Source organism: Stenella coeruleoalba (assembly GCF_951394435.1).
Source record: "Stenella coeruleoalba genome assembly, chromosome: 17".
Lineage (NCBI taxonomy): Eukaryota > Metazoa > Chordata > Mammalia > Artiodactyla > Delphinidae > Stenella > Stenella coeruleoalba.
The window spans coordinates 37,408,011-37,435,837 of NC_137163.1; the positions used below are offsets into that span (position 1 = coordinate 37,408,011).

At 41.0% G+C, this 27,827-nt stretch overlaps 1 protein-coding gene across 1 annotated transcript in view; it reads right to left on the reverse strand.

Annotated features, from left to right (window-relative positions):
- Positions 1-27,827, reverse strand: part of POP1 (POP1 homolog, ribonuclease P/MRP subunit) — a 37,843-nt gene that overhangs the window by 7,512 nt on the left and 2,504 nt on the right. The window contains exons 2-14 of the mRNA XM_079901678.1: positions 25,996-26,136; positions 24,353-24,520; positions 22,389-22,564; positions 20,915-21,163; positions 17,459-17,546; positions 16,449-16,636; positions 15,504-15,760; positions 15,286-15,379; positions 12,996-13,107; positions 12,347-12,466; positions 4,527-4,642; positions 2,278-2,469; positions 1,027-1,181 (exon numbers count right to left, since the gene is read on the reverse strand). Of these exons, the coding sequence (XP_079757804.1) occupies positions 1,027-1,181; positions 2,278-2,469; positions 4,527-4,642; positions 12,347-12,466; positions 12,996-13,107; positions 15,286-15,379; positions 15,504-15,760; positions 16,449-16,636; positions 17,459-17,546; positions 20,915-21,163; positions 22,389-22,564; positions 24,353-24,520; positions 25,996-26,134 (2,054 nt within the window). The 5' untranslated portion in view covers positions 26,135-26,136. The remainder of the gene's footprint in view (positions 1-1,026; positions 1,182-2,277; positions 2,470-4,526; positions 4,643-12,346; positions 12,467-12,995; positions 13,108-15,285; positions 15,380-15,503; positions 15,761-16,448; positions 16,637-17,458; positions 17,547-20,914; positions 21,164-22,388; positions 22,565-24,352; positions 24,521-25,995; positions 26,137-27,827) is intronic.

Below are 27,827 nucleotides of genomic sequence, written 5' to 3' on the forward strand. Positions count from 1 at the left end.
TAGATACTGCAGATGCCACAACAAACAAAGAGAGTTTTTGTGCTTCCCGAAGTCTACAGTTCAGTAGGAAATACAGGTGCCCTATGTTTCCTTTCCAGAGTATAAAGGAAATAAAACCCCTCACTGGCCACTCCTCCAATGGAAAAGAAAAAAGTCTAGATGGATAGATACCAAAATGTAAGAACAGTGCTATCTCTCCGGATAAAAGGAATACACCAGTTTATAAAGTATTTTTGCATGTTTCCATACTTTCATTAAAATTCATAAGTATGTACTCCATCTATAACCATTACGAAAGACACAATTTCCATTTTGAGGAGGCAGGGCTCAGTAGCGGGAATCAATTAACAAGCGCCCGGAACTCAGGTCCACAGCTTAGGTGTACACCATCATCAGTGAAGCAGATAACAAAGAGAAAGGCTTGTAACCTGCATGGGCTATAAAATTTAGATATAGGGCAATCTCCTGACCTAAGTAGCATCTTCTTAATTATGTCTTGGGAATGTTGACAAGTCTAAGAACTCCACATTATATAGTAAGAGTCCCTGAAGCCAGGACAAACATGATTGTTCAATGTGTCTTCCCCTTAAGACATCAAACTAGGGACTTCCCTGGTGATGCAGTGGTTAAGAACCCGCCTGCCGGGCTTCCCTGGTGGCACAGTGGTTAAGATTCCGCCTGCCAAGGCAGGGGACACGGGTTCGAGCCCTGGTCCAGGAAGATCCCACATGCTGCGGAGCAACTAAGCCCGTGCGCCACAACTACTGAGCCTGCTCTCTAGAGCCCATGAGCCACAACTACTGAAGCCCGCGTGCCACAACTACTGAAGCCCGCGTGCCTAGAGCCCATGCTCTGCAACAAGAGAAGCCACCGCAATAAGAAGACCGCGCACCTCAACGAAGAGCAGCCCCTGCTCGCCGCAACTAGACAAAGCCCACACTCAGCAATGAAGACCCAACGCAGCAAAAAATAAATAAATTTATTTAAAAAAAAAAAGACATCAAACTAGAGAAGCCAGTTTCTTACCTTTTGTACTTTTCAAGAAGATTCTTAGCTTGCTCTTCAGCAAAGAGAATCCCAGCAGGGCAGTCTGGGAAATCACCTGGGACATTAGGTGACCTTTTATACTGAGAATGCACTACAGTCTCTTTTAATCCTCCAACTCTTGCACCTCGATAGATCTAAAAGAAACGCCAGAAAGATCCTGTCACTATACCAACTTAAAGTGAAACTGCTAAATTCTTTGTATGGAGAAAAATGGGAAACCTAAATACCCATCAAAAATAGAATGGATAAATACACTGGGGAACTACCCCACGATGGGTTACCATACAATAGTAAAAATGAACGAAATAGAGCTTCACCAATCAACATGGAAAAATCTCAATGTTGAGTGAATACTGCAAGTTGCAAAAGCATTTATACAAGGAATAAAGTTTAAAAACATGTCAAATATAGCTATTTTATTTTAGGATATACACACACACTTAATAAAGCTATAAAAACATGCATGATAGTGACAAACACCAAAAATAGGACTCGTGATTCCTTTAGAAGGAGAGAGGGAAATGGGATTGGAGAGGGATACACAGAGCGCTTCCAATGAACCTGTAATGTCTTATTTCTTAAGCTGGATGGCGGGTGAAAGGTACACAGGTATACCTTCTGTATGCTTAAAACAGTTCATAATTTTAAAGTTAGATTTAAAAATATTCCCACTCCTAAATGATTAACTGAATGTCCTTTGCACTACGCATAATCACTAAAATTAATTATCTGCCTGAATCTAACGGTCTTACATGTCATGTCCTTTATGCTTTCTAGCTCAAAGTAATTATTTAACCAGGAAAAAAAAAACACACATTAGATTTTTAATAAAATTTTTCGCTGCAGTTAATAAAAGAGGAATAAATGGAACAGCACGTAAAAAAAAAACTGTATTCTATACGTCTATAAAAACGAAGTCTTTTGGCTTTTAAACTGTAACAAATTTCAAGTAAAGAAACCTCAACATTTTGTTGCCACTATTATTCAAAAATCAGGCCACTTTTAAAACCTCAAAAATTCAAAAAATGTCAGCACAACTCTTAGTAATGAAAACCGGGCTCCAGGGACTCTATGAAGTATCTTATATCCAGGATTATAGCTCAAAGGGCAGAAAACTAGCACTCAATTTCTAGGTCGTGCGTAAAGTCAGGAACATTTTCAGTGCTTGGCATTCACTAGGAATGTATTTTAAATGTTGTAACTGTTGGTCAGAATCGAAGAGTAACTTACAAATGGAATCCAGAAAGCCATGCCCCAGCCCTTTGGGAGGAGGACATCCCAGCCACTTCCCCAGCCTCGCTGGTCATCACCAGTCACTTTTCCTGGCTGTTGAATCAAAAGTATAGGAACCTTGGATTCATGGGGACCTAAAAAAAGCTGTGACCCGGGCACCAGCAATTCACTCCTCTTCCGGTTTAAATCCTGAAGTGGAAGAAAATAATTCAAGACAAACAACCCTAGTCTTCCGGGAGATCCTACTGGGTCTCCCTATAAGCAGCTTTACAAAGTTCAATGCTCTTTTAAAAAGCAAGAAAAAGGTGTTCTCAATAAATAAATGTGAGCCATTTTAAGTACAAGGTATTTCTCCCAGGATGATTTTCCTCTATACAAGTGCTTTGGTAGAAAATGCCAAATTGTCTTAAATTAGAAGATACTAAGTGATTCAAAGTAATAAAATAATATACATTCATTCTGCTAATTCCTTATCTATCAGGATTAATCTTACATTGTGATACTCTGTCCCTACATTTAGTTTGGTTAAGATTGGTGGTCATGAAGTAAAAGGGCTATAAACAAGAACTTCTCAAGGAGGGGCACGTGGGGAAATACTCCAGCTTTTAAGAAAATTTCTCAGCAGGTCTTAAAAGAGAAGATGCTATAAATGATCTATTAAGTGGACTGCAGGGAGTGGATAACAACATCCTTGCAGTCTTGCCAGGTGGAGACAGGCCTGACGCTCAATTGAGAAGACTACACAGGAGACCACCTCCACGCTACAAAGTCTAACTCACGAATGCCCTTCATGCATGACCAAGTCCCGAGTCTCCTTTTTTTACCTTTGGTCAAGTTTCCACTACCTTCTACATATTGGGAATTCCAAAATATCTATCTCTTTAGTCCCAACTTTTCCTCCTGGGATAGAAACCTGTCTCCTGGACATCTGCTCCTGGGACGTCCTGAGGCCCCTCAGTTTATCTGAGACTAAACTCATCTTCCCCGCTGCGTCACTCTCCTCCTGTGTGCCCCGGCTGGCTGGATGACATACAATTCTCACAGTTCATTAGCTCATTCATTCATCCTTTCAAATGTTTAGTCTTCATTCATTTACTTGTTCATTCAAATATTTCCTAAGCACCTGTTATATGCCAGGCACTTAGCTAGAACTTGGGAAGACAGCAGTGACAAGTCAGACCTGGCTCTGCCTCTCTTTTAGCTGAGCTCCTAAAACCAAGCTAGACCATTAGGACCTAACCCACAGGCCTCCTCCTTTCTCACTTCCCATCTTCCAATCAACCACTGAGTCTAGGCAGTTTTACCTTCCAGGTATATGTATTAAACCCCAGCCCCTCCACTCCAGGCATACTGCCACACTTCAGGCCCCCATCATGCCATCTGGACTACTTCAAGGGTCTCTTCTAAGCCATCCAACCACAAGCCCTCTCTCCAGCTCTTCCGCCCCTTATCCCCGTCTCTAGTCTCCCCGTCTCTAGTCTCCGTAGCACTCCCAGACTGAAATCTGATCACGTCATGGCCCAACTTAAAATCTTCAATGGCCCCTGCATCTTCAGTCCAAATCCAAAAATGCCTCAAGGTCTTTTATGCTATAGCCCCTTTTTATCTCCTCAGTTCCATCTCCTACCCCACCCTTAACTCCAAGATACTGATCTACTTGGAGATTCCTGAACATGCCATCCTGTTTTTGGCCTGGGCCCTTGCCCTCGTTCTCAACTCCAACAATCCTTTCTCCACTGTAGCCTTGGCTCCTGGCCCCTGGCCGCCAAGAAGCCTGGTTAATTCTCACCACACACCTAAGAGTTAGCTCAAATACCAGCTCCTCCACCCAGGAAGCTTTCCCCAGTTTCCCTAGTCCGGGCTCAGTACCCCTTCTTTGGGCTTCCTTTGTACTCTGTACTTCTTCAACCTAATCCTAGTCATCTACCCCATTATCTAATACAATACCTGGTGCTGACAGGAGCTCAATCATGGTGAAATTAATGACAGAGAACATTTAAGGGGAAAAATAGTAAAAGAAAAACAAATTAAACCATAAGATTATCATTTCAAGAAGAAGTCTTTGTATTAACCTTTTCTAGAGATTATTCTTCTCTAAGAACGGAAAATAGCATTGTATATATCGTAAGGGATCCAAAAATTGAAAATAAAAGGAAGTCTATGGGATTCTATTAAATATGAAAAAACGTTCATGGTCTCTAGAGTGATGAATTTCAGCCTGTTTTCACGACTTTACCATTAGTTACCTGATCCGAGATTTTATTCTCTGTGACACTCTTACAGATATCTTGGTTCCAAAGAAAGCTATGCGAACACTCCACAGGCACACCCTCCAGAAGCAGCTGTCTAACTTTCTCATTATCTAAGAGGGAAAAGAAATAGCCTTAAACCACATTCCTTAGATCAGTGAGGTCAACTTCTAAACAAAGCCAGGTGACCTTTTCTTATAAGAAACTATTCTATAGGCTCCCCTAGAAGCCTAACTTCTCTAGAGGAATTTATTTACTTGAGTAGAAATTGTTATTCTTACAGTTGGTTTCACAATCTGTGAAACAGCAAAGGCTCCTAAACTTATTTCTTTGACATTTATTTTTAGTCTGTAAGATGCAAACATTACATTAAATTGCCTCTAAATATCTGCCTGATTCCACATTTAAGATAATCACGTTCTAGGCATCACTGCAGAGGCGAACCATTTCTTGATTATATGCTCTTGACAGCACAAATCATATTTTAACTATTGGCTTCAGGGCTCTTTATATCATCCCTGACCCAATGGTCTTGAGCCAACAGATACCATCCTTTTCTTCTGTCCTATTACTTCAAGTCTCTGATTACCCTTTTTTATTGAATTGAATGTATTCCTTTCTGTAAAACGTATTTTTCTCAGTCCTTTAAAACGAATATATTTGTTGTGAAATATGTTGTTTCATCCCTTTAAACGAGCTACACCATGCCAAAAAGTACTCTAGTGGGAAAGGAGGAGGAATTTTTTCAGTTATAAACATATATATTGATAGAAGAGACTTCCTACATGCAATTTACTTAAACATTAGAGGAAAAAAAATCTTTCAAATCTTACTTTGTTGGACTGAAGAATTAAAAGTAAAAAGTCAGACAATTCATGAGTTTAGGCTAAGGTCCTAAAATGCCAACATAGAAAGGTCACTCAACCTGCATGGGTCTGATGGCTGAAAAAAGTAAGTTGGAAGTGACTTGGCCATAATGTGACAGATGTCAGGGATAAACAAGTTAGAAAAAATTAACTGGTGAAAAGATCTGAGATGAAAGCTCCTTAAAAGCAGGAACTGCTTCTAGTGCAGCTGGAGAGAATAACCAGCAGCATCTCAAGTGACAAGGCGTGTGCTGTAAAAATTCACACAGCCTGTCTAGGAGCAAAAAAACCCCATCAAACAGCTGTCTGCCAAGAAGTCTTTCCTGTGGAGTGTTGCCATAGACCTGAGTGACAGAGCTGGGATTTTATTCAGATTTGGCCGCAGACAAAAGAGATGGCTAATACTTAGGGTGTAAAGGCATAGGAAAGCACAACTTCATCTTCAAATATTCTAAAAAATAATAAGTAAAAAGATGAAACAAAGTAGATGGTACATCCAGACAATGGAATATTATTCAGCACTAAAAAGAAATGAGCTATCAAACAACCTAACCCAAAAATGGGCAGAAGACCTAAACAGACATTTCTCCAAAGAAGATATACAGATTACCAACAAACACATGAAAGGATGCTCAACATCATTAATCATTAGAGAAATGCAAATCAAAACTACAATGAGATATCATCTCACACCAGTCAGAATGGCCATCATCAAAAAATCTAGAAACAATAAATGCTGGAGAGGGTGTGGAGAAAAGGGAACCCTCATACACTGTTGGTGGGAATGTGAATTGGTACAGCCACTATGGAGAACAGTATGGAGGTTCCTTAAAAAACTACAAATAGAACTACCATATGACCCAGCAATCCCACTACTGGGCATATACCCTGAGAAAACCATAATTCAAAAAGAGTCATGTACCGGGCTTCCCTGGTGGCGCAGTGGTTGAGAGTCCGCCTGCGAATGCAGGGGACGCGGGTTCGTGCCCCGGTCCGGGAGGATCCCACATGCCGCGGAGCGGCTGGGCCTGCGAGCCATGGCCGCTGAGCCTGCGCGTCCGGAGCCTGTGCTCCGCGGCGGGGGAGGCGCGACAGTGAGAGGCCCGCGTACCGCAGGAGAAAAGAAAAAAAAAAAAAAAAAAAAAGAGTCATGTACCAAAATGTTCATTGCAGCTCTATTTACAGTAGCCAGGAGATGGAAGCAACCTAAGTGTCCATCATCGGATGAATGGATAAAGATGTGGCACATCTATACAATGGAATATTACTCAGCCATAAAAAGAAACGAAATTGAGTTATTTGTAGTGAGGTGGATGGACCCAGAGTCTGTCATACAGAGTGAAGTAAGTCAGAAAGAGAAAAACAAATACCATATGCTAACACATACATATGGAATCCAAAAAAAAAGAAAGAAAGAAAATGGTCATGAGAACCTAGGGGCAAGACGGGAATAAAGATGCAGACCTACTAGAGAATGGACTTGAGGATACGGGGAGGGGGAAGGATAAGCTGGGACAAAGTGATAGAATGGCATGGACATATACACTACCAAACGTAAAATAGATAGCTAGTGGGAAGCAGCCGCATAGCACAGGAAGATCAGCTCGGTGCTTTGTGACCACCTAGAGGGGTGGGATAGGTAGGGTGGGAGGGAGGGAGACGCAAGAGGGAAGAGATATGGGAACATATGTATATGTATAACTGAGTCACTTTGTTATAAAGCAGAAACTAACACACCATTGTAAAGCAATTATATTCCAATAAAGATGTAAATAAATAAATAAATAAATAAAATAAATGAGCTATCAAGCCATGAAAAGACAAGAAAGAACCTTAAAAGCATATTACTATGTGAAAGAAACCAGTCTGAAAAGGCTACATACTGTATGATTCCAACTATGTGACATTCTGGAAAAGGCAAAACCATAGAGACTGTTGAACGATCAGGGGTTGGAAGCAGTGAGAAAGGGATGAAAAGAGAGAGCACAGCTGACTTACGATAGTGAAACTATTCTGTGTGATACTATAATGCCAAAGCAGAGGATGTCTGAAGGCAAAGGAGGCCTTTAAGTCAACAGTCTTCACTACTGAGAAAAAAATATTATCAGCTGAGTCAGCACGCCCCTCAGCGTGCCCAGAATGACTGTCAATTCCGTGCGTAATTCTAAGTCCTTCCCCCAAGACTCACATAAAGCACATTCTCTTTCATCTCGGACCAAAGCTAATTGACTACATAACTCCAGAATTGTGACTTAAAGGTTGAATAGCTTATCTTCTCCTTTCTTAAATGTATTTGAAGATTACCAGATTTTAAAATTTCCTTAAGTGTTTCTTAGAGAAGCAAGGGAAATGAATAAAAGGTTTAATCATTTGGGATTCAAATGAACCAAAGTTACAGCCTTCAAATTCACTCTATTTTAAATTAAATTTGCAGAACAGTTAAAAAGGCCCAGCTGAAGCTATCAGATATTTTTTCTCCCAAGAGCAGAAACTGAGAAGTCATGGCAATAATGACCAATAACTGGGAACTTGAGAAAGTCAACTGTTTGGGGTACACGGTAATAGAGAGGGTATAAAGAGAAAGACTAAAAGGAGCCCATGAGCACAATGTAAGGTCAGTATTTTCTAAAGCAAATTCATCTCTGGAAGACAAAGACTAGTTAAAATAATCTAACAAAGCAAACCAGATGTTAAGGAGAGCAAATACTAAAAGAACAGATAGTAGAGCAGAACTTGTATTTTTAAATTTCACCCAGAAAGCCAGTTCTTTACACAGTGAAATGCTGTGTTAATGAAGTTGAAAAGATTCGCAAAAACATATTGTTAATATTTATCAAACTCAAGAAATGAATGATAGGACTTCCCTGGTGGCGCAGTGGTTAAGAATCCGCCTGCCAATGCAGGGGCCATGGGTTCGATCCCTGGTCCAGGAAGATCCCACATGCCGCGGAGCAACTAAGCCCGTGCACCACAACTACAGAGCCTCTGCTCTAGAGCCCACGAGCCACAACTACTGAGCCCGCGTGCCACAACTACTGAAGCCCGGGCACCTAGAGCCCGTACTCCACAACAAGAGAAGCCACTGCAATGAGAAGCCCGTACCACGCAACGAAGAGTAGCCCCCCCGCTCGCCACAACTAGAGAAAGCCCGCGTGTAGCAACAAAGACCCAACGCAGCCATAAATAAATAAATAAATAAATGAAAATAAATTTATTTAAAAAAGAAAAAGAAAGAAATGATCAAGTAAACTTTTTCAAAGCACCTGAGGATACGCATCATCCCCTCAGGGTCTTCACTGAAAGAGAAAACCATTTCCATTTCTGTGCCCTATTCTACTCTCAATATTTCTGACGCTCAAGTGTATGGTTGTTTTTCCCACAGCAAACAATTCTCTGACACCAGCTGAGTGTCCTACAATTTAACTCAATCCTGACGCTACCTACCTAGAGATAGCATCAGATCCCACAGGTTAAGGGCTCAGTCCCACAGACAGCTCCCACTTCAGACGCCAATTTTAAGTCCTGACCAACTGGCAATAAATTGGCCAAGCCCAATAGTTTGCTAGAATGGCTCCCAGAACTCAGGAAAACAGTTCACTTACTACATTACTGGGTGATTTTTTTAATAGAAGGATACAGCTCTGAAACCAGATGCAAGAGATGCACAGGGCAAGGTAAAGGGGAAGGGGTGTGGCACTTCCATGCCCTCTCTGGGCACCCCACCACCCAGCACCTCCAAGGGTTCAGCAAACAGGAAACTCTCCAAACTCCACTCTAGGATTTTTATGGAGGTTTCAGCAGGTAGGTATGATTGATTGGCCATTAGCGATTAAGCTTAATCTCCAGCCCCTCTCCCTTCTCAGGGAGAGAAGGGGTGGCGCCTGAAAGTTCCAACATTTTGATTGGTTCCCCTGGCAACCCGCCCCCAGCCTTAGGGGCTTTACCAAAAGACACCGCATTAAAATAAACTCAGGTGTGGTTGAAAGGGGCTTGTTAGGAATAAGAAAAGGCTCTCCTTTTAGCCTTTAAGGCTCTTGTCACTTAGGAAATTACAAGAGTTTTAGAAGCAAGGTGCCAGGAACCATGGACAAACACCAAAACATGTATTCCTTATTACCTCACAGTATCATACTGCTGTATCTTCTCTTTTCCAAGCTCTCTATAATTCCCAGCACACATAAGAAGATAAACTGTTTATGTTATGCAAGTCAGGCAAACCCTTCCTATGGTTTAAGTAGCACCAGAATTGATCTGTTTTGTCCAAGTCAAAACAAAGAATGACTTCAGATATGGAAAGACAGACTGGAAGTTATGTCAGAGAATTAAGACCATCATGACCTTAAGATTCTTCTAAGGATTCACCTTTTATTAATTGATCCAGCTCATCAAGGTATATTTCTAAAATTAGTTTTGAATTGTCATCCCAGATGGTATGTTACATTTGTTAATAATATTTGTGTAATACTAAATCCTTAAAAAGTTTACTTTTTTATATAGCTCACATGCCGATACTTCTTCAAAGAAATTACTTAAAACAGGTTTTAATAAAATACAACAATAAGATTGGTGGCCACGATGGTGAAGTAAGACCCTGAACATACCTCCTCACATGGGCACACCAAAATTACAACTGTTTACAGAGCAAGTATCTATTAGAACGTCTTGAAGACTAGCAGAACAGGCTCTCCACCACTAAAGATAATAAAGAAGGAACCAGACAGGAGAGGTGGAGACATGGTAGAGTCAAGATACACACCCCTGGGTAGGCGACCCACAAACAGGAGGAGAATCATAATTGCAGAGTTTCCCCGAGGGAGCAGGGGGACCGAGCTCCTCATCAGGTACCCCAGCCTGGGGGTGCTGCATAGAGAGGATGAGCCTGTACAACGTCTGGCTTTGAAGGCCAGCTGGGCTTGAGAACAGGAGAGCTGGAGGGCTACAGGAAACAGACTCCACTCTTAAAGGGTACACGTAAAATCTACAGGTTCCAAGTCCCAGCACAGAGGCAGTAATTTGAAAAGAGCCACTTGTTGATCTTCGAGAGTTTCCCAGAGAGGCAGAAGGCAATTGGGAGTCCTCCTGGGGACACAGATCTGGTGAGGATGTGGAGAAAAGGGAGCCCTCATACACTGCTGGTGGGAATGTAAATGGGTGCAGCCACTGTGGAAAACAGAATAGAGGTTCCTCAAAAAACTAAAAATAGAACTACCATACACTCCAGCAATTCCAATTCTGGGTATATTTCCAAAGAAAATGAAAACACTAATTCGAAAAGATACATGCATCCCTATGTTCACTGCAACATTATTTATAACAGCCGAGGTATGGAAGTGTCCATCAACAGATGAATGGATAAAGAATATGTGGTATATATACAATGGAATACTACGTAAAAAGAATGACACTTTGTCATTTCCAACAACATGGATGGACTTGGAGGATATTACACTAAGTGAAATAACTCAGAGAAAGACAAATAGCACATGATATCACTAATATGCGGAATCTAAAAGACAAAACAAATGAACAAACATAACAAAACAGAAACAGAGTCCTAGATACAGAGAACAAACTGGAGGCTGTGAGAGGGGAGACGTGGGGGGTGGGGGGGATAAGTGAAATAGATGAGGGAGATTAAGAGATACAAACTTCCAGTTATAAAATAAGTAAGTCATGGGGATGTAATGTACAGCATGGGGAATATGGTCAGTGATATTGAAATAACTTTGTATGATGACAGATGGTAGCTAGACTTATCCTGATCACTTGGTAATGTATAAAAATATTGAACCACTATGTTATACACTTGAAACTAATATAATATTGTAAATCAATTATACTTTGATTATTAAAAAACACAATGACATAAGACGGTAAGCTTTAATAGTACAAACTAAATCATGTTTTTCAAGATAGACTTTAATTTTCCTTGAACTGATTTATATTAAGACAAAAGGCTTAGGAAGAATTGAATACTGCCTTATTCCAAAAAAGGGTTTGAGGCAGCAAGAGAAACTAAGCAGAGTTTAACTACAGTTTTGAGATGATTACGACAGTAAACATTTATTGGTGTAGTAGACGCTGTTAACTTTTATGGTTGTTCCAGACCATATTGCTATTAAAAAAGAAAGAGGCAACAATGAATTGATTAAAGTGTCAGGCTCCGTAATTAACTAACTTACCTATATATCTTAAACTCCTCCCTCATCCAATCCACCTTTCATGTGAAGTTCTGGCAGAGTACTTTATTGCCCCCTTAATAAGCTATCTAACTACATGTGAAGGTAAAAAAAAAATTCTGAAGTTGTTTCTACACACACCTGTATCCTTTCTCCAAAAATTCATAAGCTGATTTTAATCATTCTTCCAATTAACCGTGTTTAAATGACAGTAAATACGAGACAGGATCACAATTGCAGCAAATCGCAATTTTAGACTAAAATTTTAGCCAGCCCCTACCCATCCCCCACCGTGTCACCCCAAAGAACTCCTGCGGGCCACTCTACTGAGTCTACACCAAGACGTCTTACCCTTCAGCACCTGGGATGGCCTTGCCAGGATTCGAACCTGGATCATCTGTATGGTCAGACAGAGGCTTCCAAAGAGCACAAGACCAGCTGCGGGTGCAGATCCCTTCCTCACAATTAAAATTCTGCAAAGCCAGGCATTTTCAGAGAACCAAGTTTGCAGAGACAGGTTTTACTTAGATACTAAAAATAGAGAACTCAGGGGAAAAAATGAACATAATGATCAGGCTACATGTTTACAGCTAAAAGATACTTCCTCATACACATCTCCTTTGATCATAATCACCTTGAAAGGTAGGCAGGTAAAGACTGCCCTAATTCTTCTACAGATAAAGTTACTGCAGAAGTGTCACAGGCAGAACTCTTCTAATGGGACTGACTGCTCTAAATAGTAAGGAAAACCAGGTTGTCTCAGGAACTTTACCTTGGCATTTTTCTGGATTGGGCAAAACTCTGGACCTCTTTTGAGGCAAATTTATTCGTGGATCACCAACTGTCAGTCCCAGAACAGTACCTGCTGGAATTTCTGCTGGTGATGTTATTCCTTTAGCAAAAAAACAAAACAAAACAAAAAGCAAACAAAAAGTTATTCACAAATACATATATATTTGCTTTTATTTTCAAATTTCTCTAATGAAACTTTCACCTTGGGCTAATTATGTAAAGACACGTGTTCCCCTTTTTTTCCCCGAAGATACTTTCAGAGAATAAATTAACGTTCCTAAAGAGTGAAGTTTCTTACAAAAAGCATTAAATTAACATAACAGGTTATTTTACTACATGAGCATGTATGTTCGTATCAATAACTACAGGAGCTTCACACACAAATGCAGTCGTGTGAAGGTAAGTAAGATTTTAGTTTAGTAGCTGGCACACGCATTTATCTATAGCAATGGAATGCCAATTATTTAGAATACTAACACCTCATTTGTGCCTTCTTGCTGTATTTTAACAAACAGTTACAAGTTAAAAAGCACACTACATTTAGGTAGCTCAACTGCAAGATGCTCTTTTAACCCATTTCCCACTCTTCCCTTCTTCCCCAGTACAACCCAGTATCCCCCCTGTTATACCTCCCAACAATTCAAAGATGGTTTCCTGTCTGTGATGAAGGGAAACGCTATCAGGATTCCTGCAGGTTTCAATCCACCAACAGTGAGGTGTCTTCTCTGTGTCCTCTCCCTCCTGGAAAACAACAACTCCTGTTCACCAGACAAATAATGGATCAGACTTAATAATTTTGGTGAAAATCATTGTGCTATTGGCCCCATCCTTTTTTCCCTGTTTGTGGGAATGAATCTTTTGTGAGGGGAACCAGGGAAACTGTCACATCAGACTAATGATTCTTCTAATTACAGACAAGGACACAGGACTATACTTCTCTCAAGATTTCACAAACTAAGAAAAACATTCGTGGTTTTCTGAGAGACTACCTACCTAACTGACTGCACACCCGTGGTCTCTGTAGCACAGTGCCAACAAGAGATGCCGTGTTCTTCTCCCACTCTACCAACTTCATCACCACAGAATGAAGCAATAAAATTTTCCTCGCCAAAGAAAAACCAAACCAATACCATTTGAAGAAATCTTCAGCAAAAGGATTTATTACTACTATAGTATTTCTAGAAATTTCAAGGAAGTTACACAAGTATTTTACTTGCCTTTTTTCTGAACAGAACTAGGAATTGGGAAAGGTTTCAAACAGCACTTCAAGTACCATAAGCATGCCCAGGAAGAGAACGTACAGCTATGATTCATACCAAAGTTCACTGAAGTAGGATGTGCCCCTACAGATTCCAACCTGTAATACATGTGCCCATTACCTCACACAAACTCAGGTGGCACAAACTAGTGGTTCAAAGTACAGGCCCTGGAACCAAACTTCCTAGGTTCAAATCCTCCCTCTGCAACTTATGAGCTAGCATGGAGTAACAACTCTGCACCAGGCACTGTGCTAAGCCCAGGGGACAGAGTAAAGAATGGGACTGCTCTGTCCTCGCCATCACGAAGCTCAGACTCTTAGGAGACACGAACATCGAACAAATATGCAAACAAATCTAGACGTAAATAGAGGAAATGTGCAAGATGGGATGAAAACAACAGGAGGGATATAATTTAACTTAGGGGATCAGAAAAGGATTCTAGAGGAAAATGATATAGATGTTGAAACTTAAAGAATGAGGAAGGCTTAGCCAAGAAGAGCGATAGAGGTGGGACATTCAGACAGGCTCTAAGGGAGGTGAGATCTGACATATTCTAGAACTGGAAGAAGGCCAGGGCGGCTATAGTGCCAAAGGCGAGGAGAGATGAGGCCAGACAGACGTGAAGGTATAAGATTACCAGTCAAATTAAGGGCTTTGGAATTTATCTCAAATACAATGAGAAGCTATCCAAAAGCTTTTAATCAGGAAGTAGCACGATGTGAATAAATTTTCAAAATATCACTTTGCCTCCTGCGTGGAGAATAGAGTGAAAAGTGAGAGCAATGAAGGAAAGTTAAGAAGCTGCTTCAGGATTCAGGAAAGAGACAACAGTGGTTGAGACTACTGTGGAAACAGGGAAGAGGGAGAGAGAAGTCGTCTTTTTTTTTTTTTTTTTAAATATCTGTCTTTTAACAGCTCAAACTCCGTTCAGATCTATCACCATATTCAACGTGTCCAATCTGCAAGAGGCACAGGCACTGAAGGGTTAATTGCACAAATACAGAAAAACAAACCGAATCTGAACCCAAAGTGTCTGATTCCTAATCTAGTCTCTACTCTCCAGACCTGCACTGTCAACATGGCAGCCACTAGCCACAGAGAACAGTTTGAATTTAACTGTTAGTTAATTAAAATTAAATAAAGGAACCAATTCACTTCCTCAGTCACGCTAGCAACTCGGTAGCTACATGTGGCTGGTGGCCCCGTAATGGACGGCACAAAGAAACATCACCCTCGCAGAACATTCTATTGGACAGAGTTGCACTCAACACACTGTTCTCAACCTGTTAGACATCACCCTTAAAACTAGCCCCAGAAAATATGCATCACACAAGTACAAACAAAAAAAACTAGCATATACTTTCCAGGATTTTAGGGCTCCCTGTTAGCTGCCTATGGAGAAGTTAAGAACCTTCTACAAGACTCAGAAGCTCAGGAGCAGTCTGTATTTAAATAAGAACAAGTCAGTTTACTTATTCCATTCACTTAGATTTGCTCTTCTAGGAAAAGTGAAAGATAAAAGTCTTTGATAATAAGCATAAGTAGGGAAACAAACATTTATAAGCCATGGCCCAAAATGTTACCAAATTATGTTAGGTTTCACAAATTTGCTAAGAAGGAGGTGACCAGAATAAAACATGACAAGCACGTTTACTCTTACAGTGTGGACAGAAGCAGCTTTGAGTGCTTCAGTTAGGATGGAGTGGGAAAGTGGACCAATCAGCCGGAATCTGTTCATCTCCATCGTCAAATCACTGAAAGAAAGAAAAGGTCTTAAAATGGAAACTTCCATCGTATATGATGTCTGTTTCACCGGCAAAAACAGAGCACACCTTCACTGAAAACGGTCAGTAGGTTCAGAGCAAACTCAACCCATACCTGATTACAATGCCTGTGGTTGGAGAGATCCAAGAATACGGCTGAAGTGGATCTCTAGTTCCATCACCGATGACTTTTTTAATTGGTTTAGTATTTTCCTCATCATCTTTCCATTTTCTTTTCTTGCCAATTTTCTCTGTGGGCAGGTCAGTTTGGCTTTTTTCTTGGGATGGTGTCAGAAGGGGATCAGGGAGGCAGACAGTCGACTTGGTGGGTTCCACACACTGGCACACTGCTTTTATTTCCTCTAAGATATCCTAAGGATACGTTTAAACATTTTACTTTTAAACTCTGGAATTTAAATACATTTCGAATTTAAGTTGGTTTAGTTTATGTTATTTTTTCTACCTTTAAAAATGTACATTTTTATTCTTCACAAATTAAACTACATTTATCATCATCAAAAAGGTTTTTTGATTCCTCTGCACTTAGAACAGAAAAAGAACTCTGAAATGTCAAAGATTAATGAAAACAACATGAATACTCTGACCAGTTTTTTTAAAAACTAGTTTAAAGAGGAATTTGGAGAAAATTTACAGTCTACTGTATAAAAGCAGGGAGTATGATAAAAAAGGAAAGCTAAGCTAAATGCAGTATTAAAAAATCATCAGAATTACTCAAAACAGATTCTCATCATCAAACAGGCTCTCACAAGCACCTGAATACCAATGAACCCATTCAGGCTGATGGAAGCATTAGTCCCAGTGCACCATTTCAAGCCCTTTGCATAATAACATTGGTTTTCATCTCTCCTTCTACTTAGGGCTTACTAAAAGTCAGGTCAAGATTTGCTCCACTCAATATTCACATAACTATCCTCCCTATATTCAAATACCAAGCTATCAATCAAACTTTTAGACTATTCAAATTTCTATAGCACTGATTTCCAACAGTCATCAAGAATACAGTGACAGAGTGATGAGGAAATACTGTCAAGGATTATACCTGTTTAAGACTTGGATGAAGCCATATCCACAAGTGCCTGCTCTCAGAAGTGTCACCAGGGGTCCTCTCAGCCTTCCAGATAAATGTCACAGGACCCAGCATTTCTCTAGGATATTTATTTGCCCGGTAAAGCATGAGACTACCTTGGCGCTTTCCAGACAAACAGTGAACTGCTGCAAAAGTCAATCCTGACATAAACAGAAACAGAATTCTAAGATTTCAAGTGCTGAGACTGCATTATTAGTTCCTGATAGCCATACTGTTATTTATTGTCTAACTCCATGATGGATGAGGTGTTGGTTTCGATCACTGCTTAGATCAAGAAGTGATCAAAACCACCCAAGAAGTTCTCAGTAAATATTTGAGTAAATGATTTAATGAGTTTTGAGTTTCCTCCTGCCTAAATTCACTCCACCAGAATAATGGTTCTCTCACTTTACACTCAACAATATTTGAAATGGCTTTAAAGCCACCCCAAGCTTTCCTTATATGAACATAGTCATTGGTAACATGAACTGTCTCAGTAAAGCGTGTTTAAATTCCAAAATGCTTACAGCAGACACTTATTCATGAAATGAATACATATATAAAGACTAAAATAGGACTCTGGGCTTCCCTGGTGGCGCAGTGGTTAAGAATCCGCCTGCCAATGCAGGGGACACGGGTTTGAGCCCTGGTCCGGGAAGATCTCACATGCCACAGAGCAACTAAGCCCATACGCCACAACTACTGAGCCTGCGCTCTAGAGCCCGAGAGCCACAACTAGTGAGCCCACGTGCCACAACTACTGAAGCCCGCGCACCTAGAGCCTGTGCTCCTCAACAAGAGAGGCCACCGCAATGGGAAGCCCACGCGCTGCAAGGCAGAGTAGCCCCCGCTCGCCGCCACTAGAGAAAGCCCGCACACAGCAACGAAGACCCAACGCAGCCAAAAATAAAATAAATAAAAATAAATAAATTTATAAAAACTAGAATAAAATAAAATGGGACTCAGCTCTGAAACAAGTTTACCTGTGTCTATGCTACACATTGGAGAAAGTGCCTTCAGTATTTCTTCCTCTTTGCCCTTCAACTCCAAACAACAGTAGTAGGATAAATCCTGCAAAAAGAGGGAGATACAATCAAAAACTTGAATTTCCATTGAAAATGTAAGTGGCAGTTCCTACTTTTTAGAAAGAAAATATGTGTTTTATCCCATATTCACAGATAAGTTCTAAGTAGGGTGTAAAAACTACTGCCTCTAAGTAACGGATTATCCCTCTCCAAAACCTAACTAAAGTAAAAAAAATCAGAGTAGAATAAGCAAGACGGTAATAAATTCAGCAATATTATGTTAAGCTTGCTCACTTTGGTTCCCTAATTCAGGACCTTAGGATTACTAAACACTGAGCCTAAAGACACACGTGGCAGTTTATCCCACATTTCTCCACTGCTCAGTCTTGACCATGATATCCAAATTTGACTAAGCAATGGCACAAGGAAAACTGAGAGCAATCAGAGTAAGGCCATACCAACTTAAGTAAGATGAAGAGAGCTCAGACTGAGCTAATAAAATCAATTACATTGAAGAACTATAATAATGGTTAATGGATACTGAAAGGTTACTTAAGTGCTAGCAATGGGCTAACTCCTTATATGGACTGCCATTTAATCTTCCCAAGACCTGATGAACCAGGTACTATCGTAATCTTATTTGACAGATGAGGACACTGAGACAGAGACTGTTACTTGAACAGAGCCATATCATCAGTAAGTGGAGAAGCTAGCGTTCAACTCAGGCTCACTGACCCCCAACCAACCCCTCTGCCATGGCTCCTTTAAGCAATTTCAGTACACGCAGCAACTGAAACTAAAGTCATAGGTAAGGCTCTGACAAACTCACATTAATCAATGCTACCACTCACACACAGAAATCTTCCCAGCAATAGCGATCCGCTCTCAGCTGTCAGTGGCAGAGGAACCCCACCAGAGTGTGTACAACTGGGTGACAGCAGAGAATAATGGTTAAGAGCGTGGAACTCTGGAACCAGACTACCTGGGCTCAAATCCCAACTTCACCACTCATTAGTTGTATGGCCGGGGATAAACTGCCCAACGTCTCAGTTTTCTCATTTGTAAAATGGAAATAATGGTAAAACTTACCCCATACTGTTGTTGTAAGGATTAAGTGAGTAAACACATGTAAAATACTAAAACAGACATAAATTAAGTACTCAAAAATATTTGTTATTACTAGCTATTATTTTTATTACTTAGGACTAATCAAAATATAAAGAAAATACCTGATAACCTCAGCAAAAATTCTGTCCAAAATGAGAAGTAACTATATGTCTGCCTTAAAATTTGAGAGATGACAGAGTACAGTGGAAAAAGCAGAGGCCAGGGGAATCAGCTCCCGACGTAGCACTGGGGAGGGCCTATCTTGCTACGTAGGCCACCAACAAGCTGTGCAGCCCTAGGCAAGTCACTTCATCTCTCTGGATCCCAGGCTCCTCAACAATCAAAATGAAGAATTTGACTATAACCCATGATTTCTGCTGCTGAGTCTTCAAATCAAAGGCTCTTATAAGGTTCTTGCATTTACTTTACACCCATTAGGATGGCAATTATCCAAAAAACAGAAAACAACATGTGTTGGTAGGACATGGAGAAACTGAAGCCCTTGTGCACTGCTGATGGGAATGCAAAATAGTGTAGCCTTTATGGAAAAAAGTATGATGGTTCCTCAAAAAAATTAAACATAGATCTACCACATAATCCAGCAATTCCTCTCCTGGGTATATACCCAAAAGAACTGGAAGCAAGGAACTGAAGAGATATTTGTACACCCATGTTCATAGCAGCATTACTCACAATAGCCAAACGGTAGAAGCAGCTCAAGTGACCACTGACAGATGAATGAATAAACAAAATGTGGTATATACATACAATGAAATATTATTCTGCCTTAAAAATGAGGGAGGACGTCTCTGGTGGCACACTGGTTAAGAATACAACTGCAGTGCAGGGGACACGGGTTTGAGCCCTGGTCCGGGAAGATTCCATATGCCGCAGAGCAACTAAGCCCGTGAGCCACAACTACTGAGCCCGTGTGCCACAACTACTGAAGCCCAGGCACCTAGAGCCAGTGCTCCACAAGAGAAGCCACCACAATGAGAAGCCTGCGCACCGCAACAAAGAGTGGCCCCCGCTCGCCGCAACTAGAGAAAGTCCATGTGCAGCAAGGAAGACCCAATGCAGCCAAAAATAAATAAATAAATAAATATAATTTTTAAAAAAAAAAAAGAGGGAAACTGACGAATGATACAACATGGATTAATCTTGAAGACATCATGCTAAGTGAAATAAGCCAGTCTCAAAAGGAGCTGGCTTACTGTGTGAGTCTGCTTATACGAGGTACCTAGAGTAGTCAGATTCATAAAGACGAAAAGTAGAGTGGTGGCTGACAGCAACTGGTGGAGAGAAGAATGGGGAGTTAGTGTTTAATGGATGCAGGGCTTTGGTCTCGGAGATGAAAAAGCTCTAGAGATGGATGGTGATGACAGTTACACAACGTGAATACACTTAATGCCACAGAACTGTATACGTAAAAATGGTTAAAATGACAAAGTTGTTGTTATGTCTAATTTACCACAATTTTTTTAAGGTTCTTGTATTGATTACTCTGCTACATTGCTCTCAAGAGGTAGCAGAGGATGCTAATACTAACGGCTTTCAAAAGTTGGCCAAGGTCATCCTGCCATTGAAAGATAGGCCCTCTGCAAAGAACAAATTTCTAAACACGTACTGGAAGAGAGAAAGCTGCTGAATTAGCAACTGACCGGGGGCGGGGTGGGGTGGGGGGATGCACAGGAGAAGACAGGACAGCCAAATAAATACTACTATGTAGCTCTAAAACCAACTGTCCTCTTAAAGAGTTTAAAACAAACTTCCCAGCATAGATGGTTCTCAAATATCTGTGGTGGTGAATGACCGCTGAATGAATCCCGAGCATGACCGACAAGATCCTACAGGATCTGGTTCCTACTTATTCTCCAGAACTAATCTCGCCCTATGTTAGCCCTGCTCTCACTCTCTTCATCTTTCTCACAATGAATTTATTTCAATCCTTCCTTCCTATCTGGCTGCCTCTGCCTTCACCCACTCTGCCATTTCCTTATCCCTTAGAGCTCCGCTCAAGCATCACTTCCATGGGGAAGCACTCCTATTCCTGTTACGAACGGTCACGGTATCGTATAGTATTCCCTTACAACTGTATATTTGGCTAATTATTTGATTAATGTCAGTGTGCCCCAAGAACTTTAGGCTGCTTCATCTCCAGCATCTGGCAAAATGCCTCTTGCCCAGTAATTATTTTTTAAATGAATAATCTTAGATAGGGCTTTGGCATACCATGAACTGGTCTAAAAGTCTAAATCAGAAAGGGTCTAACCGAAAGTAAAGGGGAAAGCAATCGGAAAAGCATACCTGAAGGAGGCAGCGGCTCGTCATGGCTCGATAGCAGGCTCTGTGGCTCTTGACTGTCGGCCTCTCCCCCAGGCAGTAGCCCCACCTCTTGACCATGTGAAACCGCTTCGCGTGCCAGATGTGAGTTTCTAGCCATTTGTTCTTCTTTTGTCTCCGGTTAAATTCTAGCATCCGGTTTATGTGACATCGCCGAGCTTTATGGCACTTATTTTTTGAGTGTTCTTTTTTCTGATGAACCGCTTTCTCTGCCTAGAGTTTCAAGAAGACAGGCAGATCCTAGTTTGTAACCATCTCAAAACAAAGTTAAATGTTAGGAATTCAAACAGCTCATTTTAGGTGAAGTGGAGTACCTTACAGACTCCATTAGTTTGCTTAATTTTTTAACTTGGTGATTTCTCCAATGAAAGTAGAGGAGGCAACAGAAAGAGTGAAGATTTTAGAAAAAGGTAAACCTAGGAAGGAAACACAGTTCTATCACTTACTAACTGGGCAAGCTTCGGGGACTGGGAAGATTATTTATAAAATGTTCAACACAGTAACTCAAACTTATTTGTGGCTATTAATATTAGAAAGCAAGAAAGAATAAATCAAACGCTAGCTTTGTGTTGATTTTTTTTATTGTTTTTTAACATCTAAGAATATAACTAAACCCAAAACTTAGGACCAAAGATATAAAAGTGGGGAAAACCTGCACATTTCATATCACTTAGGTACTGACAGACAAATGTTTAATGTTACCACTAGGAAACAGACTTCACATTAAATCTAGAGAGAACAAAATTCCTGTTTAGTTTTCATTCTTCACTTCTTCCATAGCTAAGCTAAACTTCTGTGGGAAAAACTCTTTTCCATTAGTTTGTGGGCCCCTTAAGAATAAGGACTTTACCTTAATGGACCCTAACCTCACCACCAGCATAATACCAGTACACGGAAGGCACTTGATAAAGAAATTCTGAATCAATTAGTAAAGACATAGTGTGGTTAGACAATCATAGAATGTCCAAGCCAAGAATTTTGGTAAAGCCAAAAACAACTGGACATGAACAAAAAATTAAATCCAAGTTCAAGTTTTCAACATTAAAAAAAGACAAAAGGCAAATACTAGGCATTGATGCTGCCTTTTTTAACCTTCCAACTCTCAACTGGTCACACCCCCAAAGTGCAGAGCTAAAATTACTTATCTGGTAAGAAGGTCAAATTTTCATTTTAAATCTGGCAGGGGAACATCAACTGTTTAACATCATAGAGAGAGGTTCCAAATGCTGTATCTAAAAGTAACTGTAATATCCAACAGCCTGCTAATTTTGGAGGGGAGTGGAGGTGGAGGTGGGGAAGATAATGATTAAACCAAAAAATATGCAAAATGAGCATGTTGTTTTTTAGTCTTCATTTTAATAAATTCTGTTAGGTTAATACTTCTCAACTTCCTTTAAGGACCACTAACCTAAACATTTACATTAAGGGACACTTATACCTCTTTCTGGGCAATCTCCTGTAACCGTCGAGGAAGGCGTTTGACATTGTGACTCATGGCTCTTCGTCTCATGTGCCGTGGCAGTGTCTGGAAAACCAGTGAATTAGAAGATTTCTGGGCCACTGCTTTCAACATGGCACTGATTTCAGCAGCTCGAGCTTGCGCAAAAGTAGAAGCTGTCGAAGAGAACACCACCGTCATTAAAAACTCATCTTGCATTGACACTTTTCCTGGTAGGTTTCAGAAAGAAAACAGATTTGAAGCACATGAGCTTACAATTCACCCACTACCCTAACTCCTAATAGATTAACACCAATAGTAGTTATTTCTGTTACATGATTGTGAAACTAAGGATTCAGTTTTACTTTTCTAATCAGAAGAAATTTAGTTAAAAAATAAGGTAAAGGGCTTCCCTGGTGGCGCAGTGGTTGGGATTCCGCCTGCCAATGCGGGGGACGCGGGTTCGTGCCCCGGTCCGGGAGGATTCCACATGCCGTGGAGCCTGCGCGACCGGAGCCTGTGCTCCGCAGCGGGAGGGGCCGTGGCAGTGAGGGGCCCGCGTACCGCAAAAAAAAAAAAAAAAAAAACGGTAAAAAAAGAGTTTTTTTAAAACAGAGAGCTGGGCTTCCCTGCTGGCACAGTGGTTAAGAATCCACCTGCCAATGCAGGGGACACAGGTTTGAGCCCTGGTCCAGGAAGATCCCACATGCTGTGGAGCAACTATGCCCATGCACCACAACTACTGAGCCTGTGCGCCACAACTACTGAGCCCATGTGCCACAACTACTGAAGCTCACATGCCTAGAGCCCATGCTCTGCAACAAGAGAAGCCACCGCAATAAGAAGCAACGAAGAGTAGCCCCCGCTCACTGCAACTAGAGAAAGCCCGCATGCAGCAACGAAGTCCCAATGCAGCCAAAAAAAAATAAATAAAATAAATAAATTTATTAAAAAAATAAAAAAAACAGAAAGCTACATGCAATATAATCACAACCATTCTGTTTTTTTTCTTTTTTTTCTTCTTTTTTTTTTTTTGCGGTATGCAAGCCTCTCACTGTTGTGGCCTCTCCCATTGCGGAGCACAGGCTCCGGACGCGCAGGCCCAGCGGCCATGGCCCACGGGCCCAGCCGCTCTGCGGCACGTGGGATCCTCCCGCACCGGGGCACGAACCCACGTCCCCTGCATCAGCAGGCGGACTCCCAACCACTGCACCACCAGGGAAGCCCACAACCATTCTTAAGTGTAATAATCCCACAAGAAAACAAAGAAAAAACAAAATTTTAAATGATTTTGACCCCAGGGGTTTTCTTCCTTAATATTTCCTGTTTTTTTACAAATATGTGACCGTAACTATTTTCAGTTTTCTTTATCGAAAAATAGACTATTTTTTCTGAATAACAAACAGAGCACTGGAGAAATTTAAGCGAATGCCTCCAAGAAGGCATAAAGAAACACCAGAAGGCACGCTTAAGGTGTGTGCAAGGAATACAGGGTCACCAGGTAGTGAGGGGTGACGGTGAAGGGGGGTATTGGAAAATGAGACTGGACAGGGCCTGGAGACAGGTACTTACAGGTCTTGGTTGCCGTCAGAGTGCGTTAAATTGGGTTTTATCTTTGGAGATTCCATGCTGAGGAGTGTGGATGGCGTTTTATACTTTTTAGAAAGGGGGGAGGGGGTGACAAAGATGACTTTAAGACAAAAAGGAACAGTTCACAAATCAGAACCTCTAAGAAGACAGTAAGAGAGAGGAGGGAGCCCGAAGGAGGGAGAGCTAGCAGGCCCAGGGAAGCGCTGGTCTGAGTCCAGGCTGGAGGTGAGACACGCACATGTGGACAGAAGGGAGGAGAGAGACAGGGAGGCGGGGCCAAGGCCCGGGGCGGAGAGAAGGCACTAGAAATCTGGCTGCAGGAGAAACAGAGAGCTCCCGGTACAATCAAACTTGGCTTCTGTACAAACACCTACCGGTTATATACTTGGGAATCTCCTGAGAAGTGCCCTCGGGACCTGCTTTCCATCCTCCCTTTTTTTTAAAGGTTACCCTGGAGGAAGGCTGCTCCTTCGCATCAGACTCAGCCAGCGAATGGTGGCTCGTTTTGGTTTGCCGCTGTCGTGAAGGTCCAGAATGAGGCTCTAGTACATTTTCAAAAAAGAAAACAAAAAGAAAAAACGTCACTTTTATCAGAGATAAGGATTAGAGTGTTGGGTGAAAACTGATCAGGTTTTTAATCCTGCAACCACCCTGTAAGTGGCTATTACTGTCCTCCCCTTAAGGAGGAGGGATCTCAGGCAGGGAGGTGAGTTGACTTGCCCAAGGTCACATAGCTAGGAGGCAGCACACTAGCTAATCATGTCAGTGTGACACATGAAAGAACCTTGGGTATAACAGAGGGAACTTTTCTCCATATAAATAGTGCAATGTGGCTTTTTCACCTAAGCTCCCTTAAATACTATAATCCACATGATTTTGCATATGCAGTCTTTAATCATAATTCTCTGGCACACTCAAGTTGAGAGCCACTATGCTAAGAAAGAAATAAAAGCAGTCTCTATACAAATGTCTAGGCATTCAAACCATTCTGACTTTAACACAATATCTCTATGAATACAGGGAAAGATCAGTAGAGAATTTTACAGCCTTCCTGTTTATTTCCATGGCAGTGATAATTAAGCCCCTATAATCATGAAACATGTTGCAAGGTCTGTCATTGTGAGGTTTAAATGAGATAATGTGTGCTATGGCTTCTCACTTGGCACAGTGGGCATGAATGTTGGATCTGAATCATTTTTCTGTTGCTGCCTGATGAACAGCTATCCCCTTCATATCACTTTACAAGGTTCTAAAATCAGCACACAAGTTAAACGCAGATATGATGAATGCACTGCATTTCTTTTAGGAAATATAGAAGTGTCATTTAATAATAACTGTTAAGGTACAGATAAAATATATCAGCTGTAAAATACCTACAGCCAATTCTCATTATTCCCAGCAGTTATGTTCTAGAAAGTCACAGCCAACACTGAACTAGTGAACACTGAACCACTGCTCCTAGAGAAAACAAGTATGTATCTATGCATGTATGTTATGTATACATACATCTCACAGAGATTATGACCTTAAATCGTAAGAACAACTCATCCTAGTAGATTCTATTTCCTTTCTTTTACAAAGAGAAAATGAGGTTCAGAAGTGTTAAGTGACCTGCCTCAAGCTGCCCCACAATCGCAGTTCAAACCCCGGTGAGAGCTGGAGCTTCCTGCACTACACTGCCCTGTCCCACCAGTCTCCCTCCTCTGGTCATCTCTGTACGAAGCTGAAGCAGGAAGGCACTGGGAACCTCCACTGGGAATACCCACATCAGGTGACTCAAAATTTTCCCCACTCTTTGCACGTCCGCGAATGACCATCAAAGTGCCATGAGTATTAAGTTTGGGGTTACAAACTTAGCAACTAGGTGAATGTGCAAATACAAAACTTGCAAACAATGAGGGTCACCTGTATCTATTTTTAACTCAACTCCTTTATCATTTAGATTATGACTAACAAAAGGAGCTGACAAAAGCAATCCAAATGGAAGTATGTGTAGAGAGCACCATGTTTATCTTACCTTTTGGAGACTGGAAAGGTTTTCTACCTCCATTATGGTACTTTACACCACTGTCAGCCACAAAGCCAGAGGATAAAGTCACATTGGTGGGCTGGTTTCTCATTTTCTTAGCATGTTTCCTTTCTTTTGCATTAGACATTTCTGGAAAGAAAGTAATAAATTCACTACAGGGAGAAGGAACTTCCTTTCAAAAATAAAAATAAATTTAATGGATAAATGTTCATGTGACTCAAAATTTGATTCTTCAATATAATAAATCTCCATTTATTATAGCTGGATTGATGATATCAAAACGTTATCATGATATTGATCTACAGCAAGGACCCAAAACCCGATTCAACAGAAAAAAATAATTTTGTTTTGCGCTGTCAAATAATTAAGTCACATACCAGTGTTGACACTGCATAAAGTCTATTGGAAGAATGAAAAATGAACTGTGAGATAAGATCCCTATGCTGCGGTAAAAAACTTAAATTAGCTAAACCAGTTTATCAAAATTCTTAGGTGAAACGAGTCACATGAATTAATGAAATATGGGACACACTATTCAGATACGGTAACTTGACCAAAAACTGAACATAAATTACTGATGTTTTCATTTCTACTGCTGAGACGAGGCCAGGTGTACCTTTAATTTAGAAGAGCAAAACGATTTCAATTTGAAGTAAGAAGGACAAAGGACAAAAACCTAGTGGAGCCTGATACACAGTAGTTCTCAACTCTCAGACTCAATGTCCCCTTTCTTTTACTGAATAGCTTGAACACCTGTTTTCTATTTTTAAATGAAATTCATTAATTACATAACCTACTAGACACATAACTTTTATCAAAACATGTCCTACAATACGTGTCCTCATTGTGATGCAGAGGAGAACTAAAAGTAATTCTAATAAAATAATATCTATTTTCTGTATGTAAATATTTCACCATAACTAGATGGCATTATGAAATAGAGATATTTTTAACCCAGGGAGATAATCACTGACACAGGCACCAACACAGGCATGGGCACAATCTGTAGCGCTGGAGAAGGGTCCCGAAGCTCCCATGCAACAGTCATTCACTCTTTCCTTGCTGACTGTAGGGAGGTCGGACACAGGGAACAGTCCTGCAGGAAAAGGGGGACACCAGGAGGCTGGGAAGCTCAGAGTAGCAGAACCAAGCTATTCTCCAAGCATTTAAATGTTTTAATACTAGTCTTTACTCATACCTAAACACAGAATTACGTGCCTGGGGCTTCCCTGGTGGCACAGTGGTTAAGAATCCGCCTGCCAATGCAGGGGACACGGGTTCGAGCCCTGGTCTGGGAAGATGCCACGTGCCGTGTAGCAACTAAGCCTGGGGGCCACAACTACTGAGCCTGTGCTCTAGAGCCCGCGAGCCACAACTACTGAAGCCTGCGCACCTAGAGCCCGTGCTCTGCAACAAGAGAAGCCACCGCAATGAGAAGCCCATGAGCAGCAATGAAGACCCAACGCAGCCAAAAATAAATTAATTAATTAAAAAAAAAAAGGATTACATGTCTGCAACAGCTACAAAGGCAAAGTAATACGGGTGTGTTGTACTAGTACCTCTAAGAGAAGGTAGTTATACCACTGGCGACATAATTTCCCAAATTGGTAAACACTCTTTGATAAAGTACAAAATTTTTTTTAAAAATACAATCTTGCCTCATTTATTGTATTCCTGGAAAATTCAGTGTATATTAAATCCATGAAGCCGATGCTTTTATGCAAAGCAGAGTCAGGTACTACACACTGCAGCATGGCTAACATCCTGACCCCTGCCCAGTAAATGGCAGCAGTGTTACCCCAATCATTATGCCCACCAAA